The sequence below is a fragment of the Entelurus aequoreus genome, linkage group LG14 (assembly GCF_033978785.1).
Source record: "Entelurus aequoreus isolate RoL-2023_Sb linkage group LG14, RoL_Eaeq_v1.1, whole genome shotgun sequence".
In the NCBI taxonomy this organism is placed as follows: Eukaryota; Metazoa; Chordata; class Actinopteri; order Syngnathiformes; family Syngnathidae; genus Entelurus; species Entelurus aequoreus.
In genome coordinates, this window is record NC_084744.1 from 39,396,437 (window position 1) to 39,423,119 (window position 26,683).

Consider the following 26,683-nt stretch of genomic DNA (forward strand, 5'->3'; position numbering starts at 1 on the left):
TGCAGATGTGAGGAGCTCCACAACCTGTGACGTCACGCTACTTCCGGTACAGGCAAGGCTTTTTTATCAGCGACCAAAAGTTGCTAACTTTATCGTCGATGTTCTCTACTAAATCCTTTCAGCAAAAATATGGAAATATCGCGAAATGATCAAGTATGACACATATAATGGATCTGCTATCCCCGTTTAAATAAGAAAATCTCATTTCAGTAGGCCTTTAAAGTTGTGTTTAAATACTCATGTTTTCAAATTAATGAATGATCATGTTATTAATCGTAATTACAATATCAATCAAAATAGTTGTGATTATTATTTTTGCCATAGTCATCCAGCCTTAAGTGAAACCCATTTTTTTAAAATTCACTCTACATTCGCACAAATATGGCGGTAAGCAACATCTGTAGCCAGAGCTGCCCTGAGGTAGACTGATGGAAACGTGTCAGCCAATTTCGGACACCACCATACATTATTTCTAATTCATACACATTCGTAGCCCCGTTTACACCAAGATCCTGCTAAATTGGCAGCCAACTAACTGGGCAAAAATACTTCTTTCTGGGTTGCTCTTCTGACCTTTTTAAAGGTAATGCTAAAATCATTCAGAAAGGGGTGTGACATTTCACACCCAAAACTGGCTTTCCATGCCCCATTTGTTGAAAGCAATATTCACTGTCTTGACACATTTTTATAGTGCTAATTGCTGTATCTTTCATTGCGCCTATTTTGTCGGGAGCTCTGTTAAAAAAGTTTAATTAACCTTCTTAATCGCCCTACAAGTATAAAAAAGTAACTTATTATTAAACATTTTCCTCTTCGCAGCTTTGGTGTAAGACACAATTCTCAGTCAACCTACAACAGAAGACTGGTTATGACACGATCTGGCAGAAAGATAAAAGGCAGGGGCCCCAGGGTGAGTACTGTGCCCTATAAAATGTGCAAAACGTTGTATTCATTTCCCCCCCTGTCCATCAGCACACATGATGACTTAATCTGTGTTTCCCACTGTCCAGAGATACAGAACTCCTTCACGGTCTACTTCAAGATCGAGGGGTCGTTTTCGGCGTAGTGAAACTCCTCCCCACTGGCGTTTAGAGTTGCAGCGCCAGAGAACGAGAGCAGTCACAGGAGAACGTTGGATTAAGGGTGACAGGTAATATGCTTGACTTTTAAAGTGTTTGTCATTGATCAGAGTGCGTGGAAAAAGGGCCAGAGCTCGTTGTCATCATGGCAACTTCATTATTGTGTTAGTGATCAAAAGGCCCTTTAATGCGCTTAGCAACAGCATAACCGATCTGATCCGCAAATAATTAGCATAATTATGCAGGCAGTTTGAATCGGGTATAATATCCAGTGTACAGATCTAATCTATGTCATAAATAAGATTATAATTTGAATTAAATTGAATCATGTAACTTTTTTAGCATGAATGCAAAATATAAACTATGCTGTCTGCCTAGCCTAAGTCAGAATGTTATGTAAAATACTACTAAATTAAATAATTTAGTTGCACAGAAACAAATGTGTAGCACAGAAGAAAACAGGAGCAATAATTAAGAAATGTCCTAAATGACACAATTTTACTAAAAACACTCAATGTACGTAGTAGGGTTGTTCCGATACCAATAATTTGGTACCGGTACCAAAATGTATATCAATACATTTCAAAATAAAGGGAACTACAAAAAATGTCTATATTTGCTTAAATTTAACATAAAATAAAATAGACATATGTTGTATTGCACTCAAAGAACAATCTTAGAAGGTTAAAATATAAATTAAAGGCCTACTGAAATGATTTTTATTTATTTAAACGGGAATAGCAGATCCATTCTATGTGTCATACTTGATAATTTCACGATATTGCCATATTTTTGCTGAAAGGATTTAGTAGAGAAAATCGACGATAAAGTTCGCAACTTTTGCTCGCTGATAAAAAAAAGCCTCGCCTGTACCGGAAGTAGCGTGACGTCACAGGAGCTAGGATTCCTCACAATTCCCCGTTGTTTACAATGGAGCGAGAGAGATTCGGACCGAGAAAGTGATGATTACCCCATTAATTTGAGCGAGGATGAAAGATTCGTAGATGAGGAACGTTACAGTGAATGACTTGAGAGGCAGCGATGGACGTATCTTTTTTCGCTCTGACCGTAACTTAGGTACAAGCTGGCTCATTGGATTCCACACTCTCCTTTTTCTATTGTAGATCACAGATTTGTATTTTAAACCACCTCGGATACTATATCCTCTTGAAAATGAGAGTCGAGAACGCGAAATGGACATTCAGTGCCTTTTATCTCCACGACAATACATCGGCGAAATGCTTTAGCTACGAGCTAACGTGATAGCATCTTGCTTTAACTGCATATAGAAACAAAAGAAATAAACCCTTGACTGGAAGTATAGATAGAAAATCAACAATACTATTAAACCGTGGACATGTAAATACACGGTTAATGCTTTCCAGGCTGGCGAAGGTTAACAATGCTGTGCTAACGACGCCATTGAAGCTAACTTAGCAACCGGACTGCACAGAGCTATGCTAAAAACATTAGCTCTCCACCTACGCCAGCCAGCCCTCATTTGCTCATCAACACCCGTGCTCACCTGCGTTCCAGCGATCGGCCGAAGGACTTCACCCGATGCGTTTGGCGGCCCGGAGACGTAGGAAGTCAAGGTGAAGTCGGCGGCTAGCGCGGCTAGCGCTCCAACAAAGTCCTCCTGGTTGTGTTGCTGTAGTCCGCTGCTAATACACTGATCCCACCTACAACTGTCTTCTTTGCCGCCTTCATTGTTCATTAAAAAAATTGCAAAAGATGTCCAGAATACTGTGGAATTATGAAATGAAAACAGAGCTTTTTGTATAGGATTCTACGGGGTACCATAACTTCCGTTACTCGGACTTCGTCACGCGCATACGTCATCATACCGCAATGTTTCAGCCGGATATTTCCCGGGAATTTTAAAATGTCACTTTATAAGTTAACCCGGCCGTATTGGCATGTGTTGCAATGTTAAGATTTCATCATTGATATATAAACTATCAGACTGCGTGGTCGGTAGTAGTGGCTTTCAGTAGGCCTTTAAAGGGCATTAAACACATTAGGCTTTTCTTGTTGCACCCACAGAATAATTTACAATTTTCCATATTACATATAGTATGTCATAATCAAGGATTAGGTTAGAATATCATAAAAAAGCTTTATTGACATTATATTAAATGCTTCATGATTTATGGTTGCCACTCTGTGCTTTAAGAAAAATACAATTATTTGTAAGTACTAAAAACACAACTATGGAAAAATGTACACAGATAAGCCATGTAGCGGGTAAAACACATTTGTTAAAGATAAAACACAAATTGTAACAATTTATTGCAAAGTATAGTAATTTCACTTGCATTAGTTGACTGCTAATTGGGCAGGTTTACTCCGCTAATATTTGGCCTCAATCCAAGCAGCTGTGTGTGCGTCTACGTATCTACATTTTATGTACAGTCGTGGTCAAAAGTGTACATACACTTGTAAAGAACATAATGTCATGGCTGTCTTGAGTTTCCAATCATTTCTACAACTCTTATTTTATGTGATCAAAAACATTCATGAAGTTTGCTTCTTTTATGAATTTATTATGGGTCTACTGAAAATGTGACCAAATCTGCTGGGTCAAAAGTATACATACAGCAACATACATTATACATTTTGGTGATGCAGAAAAGTTACAGTCAAATCATATTGGCTTCATGGTATGGCCTCTTAACTTCGAGTGATTATGATTGATGACACCTCTTGGCTTCTCTAAGCCCATTTAAATAGGGCTCATGTGATGCAGTCATTCGACTCGATTACAAACGCGACAATGGAAAAGTCAAAGGAACTCAGCACAGATCTGAAAAAACGAATCATTGACTTGAACAAGTCAGAAAAATCACTTGGAGCCATTTCAAAGCAGCTTAAGGTCCCAAGAGCAACTGTGCAGACAATTTTTTGTAAGTATAAAGTGCATGGCACAGTTTTGTCACTGCCACAATCAGGAAGAAAACGCAAGCAATCGCCTGCTGCTGATAGAAAATTGGTCAGGATGATCAAGAGTTAACCAAGAACCACCAAAAAGCAGGTCTGCAATGAATTGGAAGCTGCTGGAACACAGGTGTCCGTGTCCACATTCAAGCGTGTTGTGCATCACCATGGACTGAGAGGCTACCATGCAAGAAGGAAGCCTTTGCTCTAGAAGCAACACCTTACGGCTCGTCTAAGGTTTGCTGCTGATCACATGGACAAAGATAAGACCTTCTGGAGGAAAGTTCTGTGGTCAGATGAAACAAAAATGGAGCTGTTTGGCCACAATACCCAGCAATATGTTTGGAGGAGAAAAGTTGAGGCCTTTAATCCCAGGAACACCAATCCTACCGCAATTAGCCGTGCTAATGTTGGAACCCATTTCCTCAGCATATTTAGAACGAAATAGGGACTGACACTACCTATATCCACATAGGCTTTATTTGTCGAAAATATATTTTGTCCTTTCAGTTGGAATACACATCGACATATAGGCTAAAGGGCATATATTTCCCCCCGTTAGCCTATATGTCCATGTGTCATTGACCGGGCTCGCATGCTAAAAGCATTCATTGCACGAACATACTAGCTTTGTTAGACAAGATCATAGACTGTATTGGACAATATAGTTTACATACCAAATGTCCATTTCCATTTGTTACAAGTAATAAGAAAACGTAAATGCCTGACTTACCTATCGAGGAGGAAATTAGCAAGTTTGGCATCAGATGAAAAAATCTCCGCCTTCAATCGTCTCCATCTTTCAAAGGCATCCCCATACAAATCCTCGTTTTGTTCCTGGCTTTGTCATGAATAAGTTGAGAATCGTAACAACGCCTTTTAGATTGACTAAGGTTTGACATGTTTAGTAACTTTACCAGTGGCAATAGCCAGACAAAGAGGGCGGTGCGTAACTGGTAACCTGGATGTGACACACTCAGACTTTTTAACTAGTCAAACGGGGGAGGGCGGTGCATCGAAATGAAAACAATAACAATATTTTGGGGCTGTAAATCTAATTTTGAAATGAGCATATCCCGGCTGAACTACAGTTATTAGTTGTAAAGGTATTGAAAAAGAACATGATTTATTAATGCCTTTTGACATATCAGGGCCATTTAATGATGACTTTACATGAAATTATTACATATGGCACCTTTTAAGTGTCATTTTTCCTTCTTCCCCTGCATCTTAACTCGTCAGATGCAGCATGTATGCGCAGGCGCTGTCTGAGCAGCAGAGAAACTCAAAGACATTCAAAGTATTTTTCATCCCCCTCAAACAGCTTATTTTATTACATCACGTCACGGAAATGTCTTGGATGACCCAACTTGGATGGGTCATGGATGGATTGAATTCTTTGTATTCCTTGCCGCAAGAGCGCGCATGATTTCAGAGATAGAGGGGCACATTATTTGGGCACACATAAATATGCTGAAATAATATGTATCCCCTTCTAACGTCATGTGTGATTAATGAAATGAGTCTAAAATCACAAGTTTTGTTGTAGATGATCAGTTGAGGAAAATGAGTAAATTACATTAATAACATCCTGTAATTTGATTTTGATATTACTATTTATTAAATTTGATATATTAAAAATTAACACCAAGGGGAGCATTTTAAAACTTTGCCAGACTCAATTCCACCTATTTGAATGGTGAATATTATCACATCATTTATTCAGAAATTATAAATCACGACAAATGAAGATAGAATACTATTAACAGCAACACGTAAGAGTAAAAAAACAGACATTATGATGTGTATGTTTTCAGATTGTGCTTGTTCTCGTTTTAAAAAAAGAAAACAATCTGAAGTTGTCTTTATTTTTAAGTTATCGTGCCATGGTTTTGCCAGTCCGGCCCACTTGGGAATAGATTTTCCTCTGTGACCCCTGAGCTAAAATTTGTTTTTGCACCCCTGCTTTAAATGATGAAAATACGTAAATGTTATTATGTTACTACATTACATATATACTTACAGCGTGTACCGTATATAAAACATTGATGGAAGTGTTTGGATGTTTTTTTAAGTGCTTTATAGGCAGGATAGAACAACCCCCATAGGCTACGGTGTAAGCAGATTTTTGCTTGCCTTTATTTACTAGTTATTGTATAAACAAAAATATATATGTGATGACGAAAAAAGACATACCGTATTTCCTTGAATTGCTGCCGGGAATATAGTATTCGCCTGCCTAGAATTACAGCTGGGTCAAACTCGTTTCGCAAAATAATTATAGCATGCTTGGCACTTCCGCCGGGTCAAATACGAGTCATTAAATGACTCCCGCCTCCTGGTGGTAGAGGGCGCTAGTGATCCTTCTTGCGACTACTGTTACTGCAGAAGACCGGTGCTGCAGAAGAAGACAACAAGCAGCAAGCGTGAGCAGCGATCGTTTGCTTGCACTTTTAACATGGAGGATTACATATCTAAAATAAAACAGTTTTGTAAACTGGACTTTCAATCGAAGCAGGAGGTAATAATTAAAGGAATATCTCCATCGAGACAGAGAGACTTTTAAAACTGAAGAAGGATAAGGAAGACTGCTTTTGATCAGAAACAGCTGCACGTGGACTCATTTATAAGTAAAGGTAAGACCATAATAACGTTTTTTTTATTAAATGTGCTTTTCATGATAAGGTAAGCGCCGGAGTGAGAAGAGGTTTTAAAATAATTAGCGCATGCTTGCCCATTCCGCATGCTTTTGGTAAGCGCAGGAGTGAGAAGAGGTTTTAAATTAATTAGCGCCCTGGCGGCTATTCAAGGAAATACGGTATTGTGTGCTTGTCTTACATAGAGATTGGGAAAAAGTGCAGTTTCCCTTTAATGTCAAACTGTCAGCTCTCATTCGATTTTCTTTCACTCAAAATGGAAACACTTCCTAAATGTCCTTCAAAAACATGATTGATTCTTGCTAAGTTGCCTGAATAAATAGTTAGTTGAAATGTTCTGTAAATGACAATCTCATCCTTTTCTTTTCCAGAGGTGACATGAGCGAGGAGAAGGACGAGGCTACTAATTCACAGAGGAGAGAACGGCAAACATCTGGTACCAAGCTGGAATACGCACATGAGGGTAAAAAAGACAAGAAAGCTCGGCCTCAGCGGTCCAAAAGCAAGGAAGACTCTGTGGAAAAGGGTGAAAAGAAAAGCAAGCAGAAGGACAGGAAAAGAGGCAGATCTAAAAGCCACAGTAAAAGTAAGAGGTCAAAAAGCAGAGAAAAGAGGAGATCAAAAAGTAAAGAAAAGAGTCACAGGCATAAAAGTAGCGACAAAAAAGATCGCTCAAAGAGCAAAGATCGAAGTGTGACTAAGAAAGAAAAGCAGTCTGAATCTGATCAGAGCAAGGAAAAAATTAAGGAGAAAGAGTCTAATGATAAGCAGAAAGTGGATTCAAAAACAAGCAATGGTGAGAAAACAAGGACCAAGTCCCCAAGCAAAGACAGAAATGCAAAGGATGTGCACAGATCCAACAGCAGAAACCGAGAGAAGGGTGGACGTGCCACTTCCAAAGATAAAGAGGAAAAACGAGAAAAAGACAGAGCGAGGGGCAGAGAAAGCAGTAGGAGCACACATAGAAGACATACCGATGAAAAGGAAGACAAAAGACGGAGATCCCGGAGTAGGGAGCGTGGGAAAAGTCCAGACCGAAGCAAGACCAGAGATTTGCATAAGAGCAGGCGCTCTAGAAGCAAGAGCAGTAGGAGAGGGCGGAGCAAAGATCGCTCAATGCTTCGTAAAGACAGCCAGAGGAGAAGAAGAAGAAGGAGCAGCAGTAGTAGCAGCAGGAGCAGCAGCAGCTCTGACAGCGATAGAGACGATAGACGCAAGCGCCGCAAGAGCTCAGATTCCAAACGGAGAAGATCCAAAAGCACCTCCAAAGACAGGAAAAGAGGCAACACTAAAGGCAAGAATGACCGCAAGAAGAATCGCTCAAGCTCTAGTTCCAGCTCTGATAGCCACTGAGATCTTTTATCTAAATCTCGGTGCATATTCAGCATGCAGCTATTTGTCAACCTAATTGCTGACATTCCTCACACACCTCCTCAGTTCATCCATAACATCTGGCAACCTTAAATTGCTGAACAATACACAAGAGGCTGCACCGTATGAATGCAATGCAAGAAAAAAGGAGGATCTGGACTAAAGCAGCAGAAACAACAGACCAGTCTGGTGAGCTTTGCTCCTGTTAATAAACCTGAATTTGTCTACTGAGAAAATGGAAAGAATAAGAAACCCATGTAATAAAAATACAACTTTAAAAGCTGAAAATGTAGATCTTAGGCTTAGTTGCAGCCCTGAGCCGAAGCAACTAGTGGGTGGTAGACAGAGGGTAGGCTAAAGTGCACTATAGAGCAGTGGTCCCCAACCACCGGTACCGATTGGTACCGGGCCGCACAAGATATTTAAAAAATTATGTTTTTTATTTTTTATTAAATCAACATAAAAAACACTTACAATTATCGCCAACCCAAAAAACCTCCCTCCCCCATTTACACTCATTCGCACAAAAGGGTTGTTTCTTTCTGTTATTATTTCTGGTACCTACATTATATATCAATATAGATCAATACAGTATGCAGTGATACAGTCCGTAAGTACACATGATTGTATTTCTTTATGACAAAAAATAAATCCCCCCCCTACGTGGGACAATTTTTCAAGCGTTGACCGGTCCGCAGCTACAAAAAGGTTGGGGACCACTCCTATAGAGGACTGAAAACCAGCACCCCTATAAGTTAACAATCTGAGGCTGCTCTTTTAAACGGTATGACTACAGTTCGGTTTTTTTTAGTTTTGGTTTTTTGGTGCAACCGGCAAAATATCTTTTTATACTGATTTCATTGTTATTTAACATCGTTTTGAGGCAGCCGATTATGAAATTTTTAAAAACTTTATTGTATGTTATCTCCGATCTAGAGGTTTTAATCGTTTTAATGATCTCTTGCCAGTTCGTCTTGTTGTCAACCGAGTGATGCCCCCTGTGTGTTTTAAAATGGAAAAAAAAACTAATGCAAGTATAACATGAAATCTTGTTGGAATTGTCTTTATTGTACAAGCTGTTTTAGGAGCTCCCTTCTCCTTTTAAAGGTATTAAAAAACACAAATGTGAGATCTCCAGCAATTACTAGCACAATCACACACTTAAGGTGATAATTATTGCATTCCAGTAATTCACATCTTTAAAGAAAATTCAGTTCTTGCTTGCAGCTTGGATAAAAAGCATATCACAAGGTCCTATGTCACCATGTAAACCCAAGTCTTTTCTTTGCTTCTTCAATATTTACAACATCATGGATTTTCTTGATGTTCCGGGTGCTGTCTGAGACATATTTAGGCATTTCAGCTCCACTCGTATCCTGAACAAGGTAGCAAGGTCTTGCCCGGGTAAAACTGGGACCGCATGCGGCCCCATCCCTCACAGCCTTGTAAAGTGGAAGGACTTTGCGCTGAGCATCAGCTGCTGCTTGGACCACCTCCAATGAGTACTTCTTAAACACTTCTTCTTCTTCGGCAAAGAGCTGTAGGTTCTCTGCTTCAAATTTGTGTTCTGCTCTCTTTAATTGATGCTGCCTGGCCTGTTTTTCTACCTGCATTTTAAAGGAAACAGTTAATTTTAGTTCTTCTTAAGCAAGTTAAAGATAAACCATACTTGCAAGTAAAGTTTTTATTTTCTGTAAGGGACATGTACAGTGCATCCGGAAAGTATTCTCAGCGCTTCACTTATTCCACATTGTTATACCATAGTAACAATATGAAAGTGGTTTTTTTTAGAATTTTTTGCTATCTTACTAAAAAGTATTAACAGTAGTGCTGTGAATTTTTGGACCCCACATGATTCGATATGATTCTTGAAGGTAATGATACGATTAAGAATCGATTCTCGATTCAGAATGAATACTTTTATAATAACATTGGGTGCCAGTTCTGTGATTAACTACATTCCTCCATAAAATAGACAAACAGCTTTGATCCATTTTTGTATTACATACTTATCTGTACAGCAAATATGGCCATCTACACCAACAATATGATTTGCCTGGCTGGAAAATACAGATTAAATTTAAAAATATATATATACAGTCGTGGTCAAAAGTTTACATACACTTGCAAAGAACATATTGTCATGGCTGTCTTGAGTTTCCAATAATTTCTACAACTTATTTTTTTGTGATAGTCATTGGAGCACATACTTGTTGTTCACCAAAAACATTCATGAAGTTTGGTTCTTTTATGGATTTATTATGGGTCTACTGAAAATGTGTCCCTTGGCAAGTTTCACTGCAATAAGGCGCTTTTGGTAGCCATCTACAAGCTTCTGGTTGAATTTTTCACCACTCTTGATTTTTTTGAAACTATTGGGAATTGTTACAAACAAGAATTGCAATTAATTCCAAAATTGATATACATTTTTTTTATACCTAATTCGGAGCTTTTGCCTTGAGGCTCAAAAGTGAGTTCAGGGGCATCCTGTTTCTACTGATCACCCTTCGATGTTCCTACAGCCTAATTGAAGTCCACCTGTGGTAAATTCAGTTGGTTGGACTTGTTTTTGGAAAGCGCACACCTGTTTATACATAAAGTCCCACACTTGTCCACACACCTGTTTATACATAAAGTCCCACACTTGAGTCAAAGGAAAGACATGTGTGATTTAGGGCTATATAAAAATAAACATTGAATAGTCTGTAGACCCCTGACGGGATTGTCTCAAGGCACAAATCTGGGGAAGGGTACAAAAAAATGATTTGCTGCCTTGAAGGTCCCAATGAGCAGTGGCTTTCATCATCCGTAAATGGAAGAAGTTTGGAACTACCAGGTCTCTTCCTAGAGTTGGACCGACATCTTAACTGAGTACTCGTCGGAGAAGTGCCCTATTCAAAGAGATGACCAAGAACACGATGGTCGCTCTGTCAGCTATAGCATTCCTCTGTGAAGACCCTTAAAGGACAACCATCTCTGCAGGATTCCACCAATCAGGACTGTATTGTAGAGTGGCCAGATGGCAGCCATTTCTTTGTAAAAGTTTTCCGCATTGCACCTAAAAGACTGTCGGACCATGAGGAACATTATTTGGCCTAATGAGACAAAGATTGAACTATTTTGCGTGAATGCCAAGCATGTTTGGAGGAAACCAAGTGAAGCTCTTCACCAGGCCAATACCATCCCTACAGTAAAGCAGGGTGGTGGCAACATCATGCTGTGGGTATGTTTTACAGTGGCAGAAACTGGAATACTACTCGGGATAGAGGCAAAGATGAATGCAGCAAAGAATAGAGACATCCTGGATGATATTGTGCACCAGAGTGCTCTTGTAGTCAGACTAGGCAGACAGTGCTTCTTTCAGCTGGACAACGACCTGTAGCACACAGCCAAGATATCAAAGGAATAGCTTCAGGACAAATCTGAAAATTGCTGTGCATCGACGCCTCCCATCCAACATAATAAAACTTGAGGTGCCGCAAAGAGGAATGGGTAAAACTGCCAAAGGTAGGTGTGCCAAGCTTGTGGTAGAGTATTCAAAAAGACTTGAGGCTGTAATTGATGCCAAAGGTGCATCAGCAAAGTATATGTGATATCTTAGTTTTTTATTTTTAATACATTTACTATCATTTCTAGAAATCTTTTTCACATTGTCATTATGAGGTATTTGTAGAATTTTGAGGGCAAAGATGAATTTATTCCATTTTGGAAAAGGTCTAACATGGAAAAAGTGAAGCGCTATGAATACTTTCCAGATGCACTGTAGTACCAATCGGAATAATAATGACAGTTCTAATCATAATTTACCATCTGGCTTGCATTGAAGTCTTGTAAATTTTGAAGATCCTGCCGGATGTTCTTCATTTTCAGTTTCTGTTCCTCTGAGAACATTCTGTCATCTTTTTTCTTTGCCTCCAGCGATTCTCTTTCCTCCTCCTTTCGCATTAAGTAATGTTGCTCCATTTCTTGGACCTGTTGGAACACAACTTGTGTGACAATAGAGACATTTGGCTTTTCTCAAAGCAGTTCAACACTTGCTACCATGTGTTCCCTATGTGATGTAATTGACTTCATCATTGCCGCCCGTCTCTCATCCTCCTCCCACTTTTGCTGCATCCTCTTTGAATCCTGCTCTGCGACAGCCTCTGCCATCTTCTGCTCCTTCTGATCCGTCTGCTCCTGCTGAGCCACTGTCAGTTTGTCCATGATCTTCTCTCTGCGATTCTGGACTTCTCTGAGCAAAAAAGGACAAAAACAAATATTGTACTTTGACTCTGTAGTCTCAATGCTTCTGCTGCTGCTGCACAAGTGCTGACTAGAACCAAGAGAAGATGTATCCTCACTTTTTTTCTGCATTGTTAAAAATCCTTGGCTACAAAGCGCTAATGGTGAGTCACCATTGTATCTCACAACCACCTGGAATACCTTATTAGTCACCATTGTATCTCACAACAACCTGGAATACCTTATTAGTCACCATTGTATCTCACAACAACCTCGAATACCTTATTAGAATATGTACAGTAACGTCCTAGTTCCTACCTGTGGGCACCTGTCAATCACAGGGCTTGTCAAATGTTTCACACTTAACACATAAGCCAATTATCCATCATACATGTCCTTGTTTTTTTGTAAGGTCATTAGTACTCAAGTTGACTGTTTCATTACTACAGCATTTCATACAGCATCCCAGGCCTGTGCAATTATTTTGACTCGGGAGGGACAAATTTTGACCAAAAAAATGTGTTTGGGTCTCGGTATATCTATGTATGTATACGTATATATATATATATATTACCGTTCAAAAGTTTGGGGTCACATTGAAATGTCCTTATTTTTGAAGGAAAAGCACTGTACTTTTCAATGAAGATAACTTTAAACTAGTCTTAACTTTAAAGAAATACACTCTATACATTGCTAATGTGGTAAATGACTATTCTAGCTGCAAATGTCTGGTTTTTGGTGCAATATCTACATAGGTGTATAGAGGCCCATTTCCAGCAACTATCATTCCAGTGTTCTAATGGTACAATGTGTTTGCTCATTGGTCAGAAGGCTAATTGATGATTAGAAAACCCTTGTGCAATCATGTTCACACATATGAAAACAGTTTAGCTCGTTACAGAAGCTACAAAACTGACCTTCCTTTGAGCAGATTGAGTTTCTGGAGCATCACATTTGTGGGGTCAATTAAATGCTCAAAATGGCCAGAAAAAGAGAACTTTCATCTGAAACTCGACAGTCTATTCTTGTTTTTAGAAATGAAGGCTATTCCATGTGAGAAATTGCTAAGTAATTGAAGATTTCCTGCAACGGTGTGTACTACTCCCTTCAGAGGACAGCACAAACAGGCTCTAGCCATAGTAGAAAAAGAAGCGGGAGGCCGCGTTGCACAACTGAGCAAGAAGATAAGTACATTAGAGTCTCTAGTTTGAGAAACGGACGCCTCACAGGTCCCCAACTGGCATCTTCATTAAATAGTACCCGCAAAACACCAGTGTCAACATCTACAGTGAAGAGGCGGCTGCAGGATTCTGGGCTTCATGGCAGAGTGGCAAAGAAAAAGCCATATCTGAGACTGGCCAATAAAAGAAAAAGATTAAGATGGGCAAAAGAACACAGACATTGGACAGAGGAAGACTGGAAAAAAGTGTTGTGGACGGATGAATCCAAGTTTGAGGTGTTTGGATCACAAAGAAGAACGTTTGTGAGACACAGAACAACTGAAAAGATTCTGGAAGAATGCCTGACGCCATCTGTTAAGCATGGTGGAGGTAATGTGATGGTGTGGGGTTGCTTTGGTGCTGGTAACGTGGGAGATTTGTACAGGGTAAAAGGGATTCTGAATAAGGAAGGCTATCACTACATTTTGCAATGCCATGCCATACCCATTGGACAGCGCTTGATTGGAGCCAATTTCATCCTACAACAGGACAATGACCCAAAACACACCTCCAAATTGTGCAAGAACCATTTAGAGAAGAAGCAGGCAGCTGGTATTCTATCGGTAATGGAGTGGCCAGCGCAGTCACCAGATCTGAGCCCCATTGAGCTGTTGTGGGAGCAGCTTGACCGTATGGTACGCAAGAAGTGCCCATCCAACCAATCCAACTTGTGGGAGCTGCTTCTAGACGCGTGGGGTGCAATTTCTCCAGATTACCTCAACAAATTAACAGCTAGAATGCCAACGGTCTGCAATGCTGTAATTGCTGCAAATGAAGGATTCTTTGACGAAAGCAAAGTTTGATGTAAAAAAAATCTTATTTCAAATTCAAATCATTATTTCTAACCTTGGCAATGTCTTGACTGTAATTTCTATTCATTTCACAACGTATGGTGGTTAATAAGTGTGACTTTTCATGGAAAACACAAAATTGTTTGGGTGACCCCAAACTTTTGAACGGTAGTTTATATATATATATATATATATATATACATATATATATATATATATGTATGTATGTATGTATGTATATATATATATATGTATATATATATATGTATGTATATATATATATGTATATATATGTATGTATATATATATGTATGTATGTATATATGTATGTATGTATGTATGTATATATGTATGTGTATATATATGTATATATATATGTGTATGTATGTATATATATATGTATATATATATATGTGTATGTATATATATATATATATATATATATATGGTATTTACAATATTAACTATGAAAGCTAAAACATTGTATATTGACAACATATGAATGTCATACCCCCTCTCGATCGACATATTTTACAATCAAGCGAAACGCAACAAAAATGCATGAAACACAGCAAAAAATGAACGTGAATGGTAAAAAAACAAAAACCTACGATCTGATATATCACTAAGCTTTAGAACTTTCTTGGCATTTCAGGCTGGCCGCTGTGGAAACGCGCCCCACCCACACTGCTTGGTGCCATGTCTGAGCTGCTGTGACTTACATTACCATAGTAACTCATTAGATGACCATAGTAACTAGCAGGGCCGGCCCGTGGCATAGGCCGTATAGGCAAATGCTAAGGGCGCCGTCCATCAGGGGGCGCCACCCCAGTGCCACAAATGTTGGAGAAAAAAAAAAAGTTGGTACTATTATTTCTAAATACAAAAAATAATCCCACGTTAATTAAAATGCAAAGTAAAGCCTATTTAATAGAAATATTATTTGTTACAACATTACGCCCCCCCCCCCCCTCCCCCCGCACGGTGCGCCCCCTCCCTTCCCGTATCATGACTTTTTTTGGATGTTACCACATCAAAAAATCAACACAAGATGTCAAAACGGCCAAAACTGTCAGGTGCCCAGGGAAGAGAAAAGAAGAGGAGAAACGAGAAAAAGACAGAGGTAGCAGGTATGTAACGTTAGCTTACATGAAATTATTTGTCTGTTACAGAATGTGATAGTAACCTGGCTTTTTAGCATTAAGCTAATGTTACATGATTCGGCAATTGCTAATCAATAAATAGCTAGTTCTGTTTTAACGTCGGGTTAATATTGTGGAGGGGGCTAAATTGTTATGGAAAATAATAATGTAACGTTAGGTAATTACAGTACTCCCACCTTACATTCCTCAGGGACATTTGTATTAGATCTTTTAAGCAGGTGTTTTTTGTTTACATTGTTATTGCCTTCTGGTTAGCTAATGTTTGCCCTGCAGGTAAAAGCCACTTTTCCCCCCCTTTATATATTAGGTATAGTTGTAAGCCTAGTTGTTAAAGTGCACATCATTAATGTTAATAAAGCAATATCACATGAGAGGGAATGCTGTTTTTTAATTTGAGCACTGCTGTGATTCGGTTAAAGACAATCATAACATAACATTCTTATATAATATGTTAATTTGCTTTCTTTAAGTAAAAAAAAAAAGGTCAAAGACAAAGCTATTCGGTTTCTTGTGAGTATATACCCTTCACTGCCGATGTGGGGGGGGGCGCCACCTAAAATCTTGCCTAGGGCGCCAGATTGGTTAGGGCCAGGCCTGGTAACTAATATATGATGCCGATTCCAAGCATTGAAATTTAGTATAGTTGAAGACTTACGGTCACTAGAAAACATCACTGCACATCATAATGGCAGCTACACTTTACATCTTAAACATCTAAAATAATGATTTAGGAATGTCTGGCGGGCCAGATTGAAAAGCTTAACAGGCCGCATGTGGCCCCTGAGCCTTAATTTGCCCAGGTCTGCAGAATCCTGACTTATATATTTACAGCCCAAGCTATTTGTGTTTATTGGTCTCTCAATCCCTTTGTCATCTCTTTCTGCCTGTTGAGGCAGTCCACTGATTTTTCAAGGTTTTCTCTTCACTTATCGTGGTGTTTCTAGCTTCTTCTTTGTTTTGATAAGCATGGCCCTGAACTTGGTACACAAGCGGTGGGGGGGAAGCCTTAAAAGGATACATTTTGAATCGGGTGCTGTTGATCAACACCACTCACTGGTTCTTACTTGAGCAACTCCTTTTCTTTCTCTCTCCTCTACTTCACCATTTTCTCCTTTGCAGACAGGAAAAGTTTTCTTTGGGCCTCTTCTGCCTCCGTTTTTTCTATATCTTCCGCTTTTGAGATGTCCCTTTGAGTGAGGTGCTCCTGAAATCGCACATTTGCAGGTCATGCATGGAGCAGATTGATTGGTTGTCAATGTGCTCGTTGGCCTTCCTACCAGCTGAGTTTGCATGAAGTCACTCTTCTGCTTGGCTTGCGTCTCTTCCTCCATCTTCAGCTCCCACTGATAAAGCTCTTGATGGCGTTGGATTTCTTCGCCATCCTTTTTGGTCTCGAGCTTCTGCAGCTCTTTTGCCAACTGATTTTCCTCGATCCTGCAAGACATCGAATAGTGTTTAATCCATTTCCAATCCTGTTGAAGGCTGCTAGGCATTAAGTTCCATGTTAAAACCCACTGCTTCTTTAGGTTCTCTGCAACAGCCTGCCTTTCCAATCTTCTCCGTTGTACTTTCTCCTGCTCTCTTTTATAATCCTCAGCATCTCTGGCCTTCATCATCTCCACATATTCTTTGTCCATCTCTTTGGAAGCACTTGTTCTTCTTTGCTTTAGCTCCATTTGGGCCTCCCTTTCCTTCAGAACTTCTGTTAGCAAGAGTGCACGCTGCAAGAAGAATAGAGGACAAAACCCACCATGGCTCTAAATCAGGGGTCCTCAAACTTTTTGACTCGGGGGGCCGCATTGGGTTAAAAAATTTGGCCTGGGCCGATCTGTATATCACTGCAAAAACTGATACCTAAGTAAGATTAAATATCTCAAATAAGGGTGATATTTGCTTATTTTCTTTCTGATAAGATAATTCTTCTCACTAAGCAGATTTTATGTTAGAGTGTTTTACTTGTTTTAAGGGTTTTGGTCCTAAATGATCTCAGTAAGATATTAGGCAAGGCAAGGCAAGGCAACTTTATTTGTATAGCGCTTTTCATACACAAGGCAGACTCAAAGTGCTTCACAGACAACAAAGTGAAATGAAAGAAAATAAAAGCAAAATTAAAATGCAGACAATAAAAATAAAAACAGTGCAGACGTTAAAAGTTAAAAGATTAAAAGATTTAGCTGAAAGCTAAGGTGAACATAAAAGTCTTCAGTCTAGTTTTAAAAGTAGTGAGAGTTGGGGAGAGTCTGACATCTTCAGGAAGTTTATTCCAGCTATGTGTTGCATAGTGACTGAATGATGATCTCCCTTGATTTGAGTTTACTCTGGGAACCGCTAACAGATTGGTCTCAGAAGATCTTAGTGATCTAGAGGGCGTATATAGTGGGAGCATATCAGTGATATACTTGGGCCCTAGACCATGTAGTGATTTATATGTGAGCAGGAGGATTTTGAAATCTATTCTCTGATGTACAGGGAGCCAATGTAAGGATTTAAGAATTGGTGTAATGTGCTCACATTTTTTGGTCTTTGTTAGAACTCTAGCAGCAGCGTTCTGAACAAGCTGTAGCTGCCTGACAGTTTTTTTGGGAAGACCTGCAAGGAGACCATTACAATAGTCTAGCCTACTGGTAATAAAGGCATGTACAAGTTTTTCTAAGTCTTGAGCTGACATGAGCCCTCTAAGTCTTTTTACATTTTTGAGGTGATAGTAGGCCGATTTTGTTACTGATTTGATGTGACTGTCGAAATGTAAATCAGAATCTAAAATAACCCCAAGATTTCTGGCTTTATTTGAGGTTTTGAGCTTGTTGCTGAGATTTTATGACCTATATTGAGTAAAACATGCTTGAAAGTAGAATATCAACTGTTGCAAAGCTGTGTCATCAACACTCACAAGTATAAAACTACTTTTTTAAAGTAATCATTTCTTATTTCAAGCATGAAAAACAAATCAATCAATCAATGTTTATTTATATAGCCCTAAATCACAAGTGTCTCAAAGGGCTGTACAAGCCACAACGACATCCTCAGTACAGAGCCCACATACGGGCAAGGAAAACTCACCCCAGTGGGACGTCAATGTGAATGACTATGAGAAACCTTGGAGAGGACCGCATATGTGGGTAACCCCCCCCCCACCCCCTCTAGGGGAGACCGAAAGCAATGGATGTCGAGTGGGTCTGACATAATATTGTGAAAGTCCAACACATCAGCGAAAGTCCAGTCCATAGTGGGGCCAGCAGGAACCATCCCGAGCGGAGACGGGTCAGCAGCGTAGAGATGTCCCCATCCGATGGACAGGCTAGCGGTCCACCCCGGGTTGGGAGCAGAGTAGAAAAGAAAAGAAAAGAAACGGCAGATCAACTGGTCTAAAAAGGGAGTCTATTTAAAGGCTAGAGTATACAAATTAGTTTTAAGATGAGACTTAAATGCTTCTACTGAGGTAGCATCTCTAACTTTTACCGGGAGGGCATTCCATAGTATTGGAGCCCGAATAGAAAACGCTCTATAGCCCGCAGACTTTTTTTGGGCTCTGGGAATCACTAATAAGCCGGAGTTCTTTGAACGCAGATTTCTTGCCGGGACATATGGAACAATACAATCGGCAAGACAGGCAGGAGCTTGACCGTGTAGTATTTTATACGTAAGTAGTAAAACCTTAAAGTCGCATCTTAGGTGCACAGGAAGCCAGTGCAAGTGAGCCAGTATAGGCGTAATATGATCAAACTTTCTTGTTTTTGTCAAAAGTCTAGCAGCCGCATTTTGTACCATCTGTAATCTTTTAATGCTAGACATAGGGAGGCCCGAAAAAAAAAACGTTACAGTAATCGAGACGAGATGTAACTAATGCATGGATAATGATCTCAGCATCGCTTGTGGACAAAATGGAACGAATTTTAGCGATATTACGGAGATGAAAGAAGGCCGTTTTAGTAACACTCTTAATGTGTGACTCAAACGAGAGAGTTGGGTCGAAGATAATACCCAGATTCTTTACCGAGTCGCCTTGTTTAATTGTTTGGTTATCAAATGTTAATGTGGTATTATTAAATAGATGTCGGTGTTGAGCAGGACCGATAATCAGCATTTCCGTTTTATTAGCGTTGAGTTGCAAAAAGTTAGCGGACACCCATTGTTTAATTTCATTAAGACACGCCTCCAGTAGACTACAATCCGGCGGGTTGGTCAGCTTTAGGGGCATGTAGAGTTGAGTGTCATCAGCATAACAGTGAAAGCTAACATCGTATTTGCGTATGATGTCACCTAGCGGCAGCATGTAAATACTAAAGAGTGCAGGGCCAAGAACCGAACCCTGGGGAACTCCGCACGTTACCTTAACATAGTCCGAGGTCACATTGTTATGGGAGACACACTGCATCCTGTCAGTAAGATAAGAGTTAAACCAAGACAAGGCTAAGTCTGACATCCCAATACGCGTTTTGATACGCTCTAATAAAATATTATGATCAACAGTATCGAAAGCGGCGCTAAGATCAAGAAGCAGCAACATAGATGACGCATCAGAATCCATCGTTAGCAATTGATCATTAGTCATTTTTGCGAGGGCTGTCTCCGTAGAGTGATTTGCCCTGAAACCGGATTGAAAAGGTTCACAGAGATTGTTAGTCACTAAGTGTTCATTTAGCTGCTGTGCGACAATTTTTTCGAGGATTTTCGAGATAAACGGAAGGTGGGACACCGGCCGGTAGTTTACCATGAGGTCAGGATCGAGGTTAGGTCTTTTGAGTAGAGGATGAATAACCGCTTTTTTTAATGCTAGGGGAACAGTGCCAGAGGAAAGTGATAAGTTTATAATATTTAACACTGATGGACCTAATAATACAAAAAGCTCCTTGATAAGTTTCCCAGGAATTGGGTCAAGTAAACATGTTGTTTGTTTTGTCCCATTTACACATTTTAACAATTCCTCCAATGTTATTTCATCAAAGAGAGAGAAACTATTTTGGAGGGCAGTGTCCGTCGTATATACAGTCGTATCTGTGTTAATAGAACCCAGTTGTAGCTGAGATGCATTGTCTTTAATCTCTTTTCTAATGACTTCAATTTTCTTATTAAAGAAATTCATAAAGTCATCTGCTGAGTGGGTGGAGCTACTGGGAGGAGTCCCTTGTTGGGTTAGCGATGCTACTGTACTAAACAAAAATGTAGGATAATTTTTGTTGAGGTGGATGAGATTCGAGTAATATTTAGCTTTAGCTGAGGTAAGCATGCGTTTATAAGTTATTAAACTATCACTCCATGCTTGATGGAAAACCTCAAGTTTAGTCGCACGCCATTTGCGTTCCAGCTTTCTACATGATAATTTCTGGGCTTTAGTTTCTTCTGTAAACCATGGGGTACACCTTTTAGGGGCCCTTTTTAGCTTTAGCGGTGCTACACTATCAATGGTGTCGCGCAGGGCGTCGTTAAAGTTGTTGGTGAGGTTATCAATAGAGCCCACATAATTTGGGAATGGTGCCATTACCGAAGGCAGTAGGTCAGCAAGAGTCGTCGTTGTGGCAGCATTAATGTTGCGGCTGCTATAGTAGTTATTATTATTATTATTAGTTTGTTGACAATGAGTCAGAACTTCGAATTTTATAAGGTAATGATCGGACATTACTTTAGTGTACGGGAGTATCGTAACTTTAGAGGTGGTGACACCCCTGACAAGCACTAGATCTATCGTATTACCGTTGCGATGCGTGGGTTCATTTATTATTTGTGTAAGACCACAGCTATCAATTATAGTCTGGAGCGCCACGCATGGGGTATTCATATGGATATTAAAGTCCCCCATTATGATTATATTGTCGGTGTGCGTCACTAGATCAGCAACAAACTCTGAGAATTCACTGATGAAGTCCGAATAGGGCCCAGGGGGGCGGTAGATAACAGCCAGGTGGAGAGGCAGCGGTGTGACAAACCTCATAGTGAGCACCTCAAACGAGTTATATTTATTATTTAGGTAAGGTGTAAAATTATAGTTTTCATTGTATATTAGTGCGACACCCCCTCCCCTTTTAAGAGGACGGGCAACATGCGCATAGGTTATAGTTAGGAGGAGATGCCTCATTTAGCGCAAAAAAATCGTCTGGTTTGAGCCATGTCTCGGCGAGACCAACGACGTCAAGTTTGTTGTCTCTAATGACCTCATTAACTAAAAACGTTTTGGAAGATAATGATCTTATGTTTAAAAAGCCCATATTATAGGTAGTGGGCTGTTTTGAGGATTGTTTGTTGAAATTATCCGAAGTAGCAATATTAATAATGTTGCGTTTATTATGCGTAGTGCACATTAAATAGTTTCGACCATATCTAGGAATTGATACGACGGGGATTTTCAGATTATTATAAATAATAATATTATAAATAATAATATAAATAATGACTTTGACACAATTGAGTCTCATACTAAAACAGATGACAGCCAAATGGACTTTGCTGTTTTATTTTCAATGAAACAATAGAAAATACGTACTCTTATAGTAGTAAAGTTGTTATTAGTGAGAATATACTTATTTTAAGGTATTTTTGGGTTCATTGAGGTTAGCTAATTTTACTTGTTTTGGAAAGTCTTTACAAGCCAAATTTCCTTGTTCTATTGGCAGATAATTTTGCTTAGTTCAAATAAAATACCCCTAATTTTTCTATTTTTTCTTCTTCTTTTTGAACACTGACTTTTTGCAGTATATATATATATATATATATATATATATATATATATATATATATATATATATATATATATATATATTCAGAGTGCGATGATGTCCTGTTATCGATGGGAAAATGCATTTTTATGATTTGCCTGAGCGGCTAGGAGACACCGAGAGTAACAAGCTGTAGAAATGGATTAGAAAGGACAGATTTAAAAAAATAATTAAAAATTTTTAAAAATACTTTTTACTTGCGACTTCCCGCGGGCCAGATTTTGGACGCTGGCGGGCCGTAGTTTGGGGACCCCTGCTCTAAATGATCAAACACTAATAAAAGGCACACAGTTGTGATCCTCATTGTGTTGCTTTGTCAGCATTATGCAAATACTAACAACCAATTCCTTAAGAGGCCCAAGTAACTTTGGAATCAATAATGTATTTCCACTGTTATAGCCCACATGCATTGGGGCCAAGTGGGGCATGTATTTCCACTGTTATAGCCCACATGCATTGGGGCCAAGTGGGGCAGTAGTAAGGTTTCTCATAGTCAGTCACATTGACGTCCCACTGGGGTGAGTTTTCCTTGCCCGTATGTGGGCTCTGTACCGAGGATGTTGTTGTGGCTTGTACAGCCCTTTGAGACACTTGTGATTTAGGGCTATATAAATAAACATTGATTGATTGATAGTGAACAACCACATCCAACAGATGGAGCTCCATCTAGAAATCTGAAGTACAAATCACTGTTGCCATTAAGAGCATGAATGATTGTCTGCACTCTTTGATGATAATATGCCCAAAATCAAATTGATGTGGCAATAAACTGGTGGAAATTATATAGTCATGTCATGTGCAGCGGAGGTTTTTCCCCAAAAGGTGGCTCAATTTTCAAATTGTATCATCTTTGGCGCAATCGAATTCTGAAAATGTGTAATAGTGTAGAACTGTTTTTTGCAATCACACTCAAACGCAGTTCTTTCTTGTCCCTAGCCCACTTAGTTATCGATTCATTCTTTTTCATGATATCGCCTCATAAAGGAGCTCAAAAAATGAGTACACCCCTCACAATAACGCGACCATTTTTTAAATTAAGGGCCAACACTGTAGAAATGAAAGTTAGATATACAGTACAGGCCAAACGTTTGGACGCACCTTCTCATTCAATGCGTCTTCTTTATTTTCATGATATTTACAAAATTAAGAATGAACGCGTGGAAAAAAACATGAAATAACTGAAAACATGTTTTATATTCTAGTTTCTTCAAAATAGCCACCCTTTGTTCTGATTACTACTTTGCACACTCTTGGCATTCTCTCCGTGAGCTTCAAGAGGTAGTCACCTGAAATGGTTGTCACTTCACAGGTGTGTCTTATCAGGGTTGATTAGTGGAATTTCTTGCTTTATCAATGTGGGACCTTCAGTTGTGTTGTGAATGAGAAGGTGTGTCCAAACTTTTGGCCTTTATTGTACTTTACAGTAGTTTATAGGAGTGTGGGAAAAAATCGATTCGAATTCGAATCGCAATTCTCACGTTGTGCGATTCAGAATCGATTCTCTTTTTTTTTTTTTCTTCTCTAAATTAATCAATCCAACAAAACAATACACAGCAATACCATAACAATGCAATCCAATTCCAAAACCAAACCCGACTCAGCAACACTCAGAACTGCAATAAACAGAGCAATTGAGAGGAGACACAAACACGACACAGAACAAACCAAAAGTAGTGAAACAAAAATGAATATTATCAACAACAGTATCAATATTAGTTACAATTTCAACACAGCAGTGATTAAAAATCCGTCATTGACATTATCATTAGACATTTATAAAAAATTTTTAAAAAAGAGCAATAGTGTCACAGTGGCTTACACTTGCATCGCATCTCATAAGCTTGACAACACACTGTGTCCAATATTTTCACAAAGATCAAATAAGTCATATTTTTGGTTAATTTAATAGTGAAAACAAATTTACATTATTGCAATCAGTTGATAAAACATTGTCCTTTACAATTATAAAAGCTTTTTACTAAAATCTACTACTCTGCTTGCATGTCAGCAGACTGGGGTAGATCCTGCTGAAATCCTATGTCTTGAATGAATAGAGAATCTTTTTGAATCGGGAAAAAAAACGTTTTTGAATCGAGAATCGTGTTGAATTGGGAAAAAAAATCGATTTTGAATCGAATTGTGACCCCAAGAATCGATATTGAATGGAATCGTGGGACACCCAAAGATTCACAGCCCTAGTAGTTTGTGTATAGCACTATTGTCCCCTAAAGTCTCTTTCAATATAGAACAAATACATGAAAAAAAACCCAATGTGAAATACATACAAATGACGACAAAAAATGCAAATGAACATTTAAGTCACTTTTACCTTTAGTGAAGACGTGTTTGCATAGACCATTCAGGAACTCATAGATCATGTGTGCATACCACTTTGTTTAATCGCACAACACTGTCGAGAATCCGCTACTACACAGCAGTAAGCTACAACTTGCAACTTAGCCTGGCCTCGTGATGACTTGCTTTGTAGCCGCACTTAAAAAGAAAAAAAGCGCAGACCGAGTCACCACGGCGTGAGTCCAGTGTTTATTCATAGCAGAGACCATCTACAAAACCCTGGACTTTTTTTTGGCAATCATTTTTGTTGTAAAACAGTCGTATGAAAATGAGGGAGCAAGAAAACTGACTGTAGACGCAAGTTTGATTTCTGTCACATTAAGATGTACAGTATGCTGAAAACGTGAGGGATGTCCTTACTTTTGGGGAAAACTATCCATTAGTCACATTTCTCTGATGCTCATATACTGTACATGCGTAGTATCTGGAAATAGTGCATACAATATAAACCAGCGCCTTGAATTATTTACTTCTTGTCTAAGCATGTTTCAAAACTCGCACAATCCCTGAGGTCTTAAAGTAGAAATGTGTCATACTAACGTGAAGTCCTGTCACTCGCTCTGTCTGGTAGTACAGCTGCTTCTTTGCCTTTTCAAGGGCCTCTCTGCGCATTTCCTCTCTGTATTTGGCCTCTTCCTTATCAATCAGTTTCCTTTTGTCCTCCTCCATCTGGTCGCGGATCTTCTTTGCTTCCAGCTTCTTCTGCCTTTGACACTTGAAGAAAAAACACACCGAAGTGTTTGTGACCTTGTTGTTTGACGTTGGCGAGCACAGTGGACTTACAGCAAGGGTGTTGGGCCACAGTTTGGCCATCTCTTTGGATTTGTGGTGGAGAACCTCTCTTTGCCTTTTGGCCTCCATCAGGCGCTCCTTCTCCTTGTCCACACGGTTCATCTGGTCCTGGATCCTTAGCCAGTCTGCTTTGCTTAAAACGGTGATCTGATGGAGATCTGGAGGCTGAGTGGTGTCTTCTGCTGGAGTTAATAAATCAACAAACATCTGTTTTATTCGTGATCGCAAACATCCTACAATGGCCATCAATTTTGAATACACATTTCAGTATTTGCAGCAAAATATTGCAATGTTATGCATATATTTTTCCTTTTGCAGTTTATTCATTTATCCATGTGCTGAATTGCAAAGAAGTAAAACAAGTAGCTTACTGAAAGTTAAATTCATACGGTCGTGTATATTGATGTAAATTTAAATATATATTGTTCTGTGTCTATTAAAAGTCGTGAAATTCTAAATCTAAAAAAAAAGTATATCAACTCACCACTTTTACTGGATCCTCTCCGTCGTCCATGTTGAACTACTGACGACATGTTTCCAGTTTAGCAGCTTACTGCTATTATTCCATGCAATTCTTCATAAATCCAACACACAACTTTTTGCTTGCTTTTTGCCACCTTCCACTCTGTGTTGTCTTGTTGCTTAGCAACACAGTTCTCGCTCTTCGACACAAGAGGATGCTGTTGCCAACGATTCAATCTTGTTTGTTGTTAATAAAATTAAACATACCGGTATTTGTAGTTCTTAAAACCTAATTTAGATGTACCAATATTTGAATGAGATTTTTACAAGTTCAAATACATTTTTATTTACACTAAGAAAAATGATACCATGATTATTATTTTGATGGGATTATTTTGCCATGTAGAGAAGGGGATGTAATGGTTCAGGATCTAGTTGAATATTGGAAACTAATCAGCGAATGCACCACGCAAAAAAGATTTGCACCTTAATTTGTTGTAATCTAGACACAGTTAACAAAAGTGAACATTCACTAGTAGAGAGGCAGGTCATGTGATCAACAGTCGGTGTTAAATTCAGATCATTCAAATACGATACAGTGCTGGACAACATTTGTCTGACTGCACTTATATAGTATGAAAACGTGTTTTGTTTCATTGTTTGCCTTTTTTCTTTTTGGACTCAATTCTGGTTGTCCCGACATCAAAATGCATTTAGATACTTTTCTAAATAAAGAGGACCACAAACAATGTCATTATTGCCTTTATTTTAACAAACAAAATGAATGAATGAATGAATGAATGATCTTTATTGTCATTGTGCATGTACAGGTACAGGTCCAACGAAATTTAGGTTGCTTCCCTAAGGTGGTTTGCATTTTTTTTTAAAAAGAAGATCTTAGGGTACATGAAACATATGTTTA

At 39.0% G+C, this 26,683-nt stretch overlaps 2 protein-coding genes across 3 annotated transcripts in view; one reads left to right on the forward strand and one right to left on the reverse strand.

The window, feature by feature from the left end:
* Positions 1-9,182, forward strand: part of ppig (peptidylprolyl isomerase G (cyclophilin G)) — a 23,220-nt gene extending 14,038 nt beyond the window's left edge. Inside the window, exons 11-13 of one of the 2 annotated variants that reach the window (XM_062069861.1) lie at positions 820-910; positions 1,011-1,150; positions 7,045-9,182. In XM_062069861.1, the coding sequence (XP_061925845.1) occupies positions 820-910; positions 1,011-1,150; positions 7,045-8,026 (1,213 nt within the window). In that variant the 3' untranslated portion in view covers positions 8,027-9,182. The remainder of the gene's footprint in view (positions 1-819; positions 911-1,010; positions 1,151-7,044) is intronic. The other variant, XM_062069862.1, reaches the window with a different exon arrangement.
* On the reverse strand, positions 8,988-25,965 carry cfap210 (cilia and flagella associated protein 210). The gene is given in 9 exon segments (XM_062069863.1): positions 8,988-9,651; positions 11,852-12,016; positions 12,086-12,278; positions 16,507-16,646; positions 16,720-16,876; positions 16,958-17,163; positions 25,048-25,221; positions 25,291-25,481; positions 25,784-25,965. Coding segments are annotated over 9 exon segments (1,623 nt in total). The 5' UTR covers positions 25,833-25,965; the 3' UTR covers positions 8,988-9,303.
* Between the last annotated feature and the right edge of the window lie 718 nt (positions 25,966-26,683).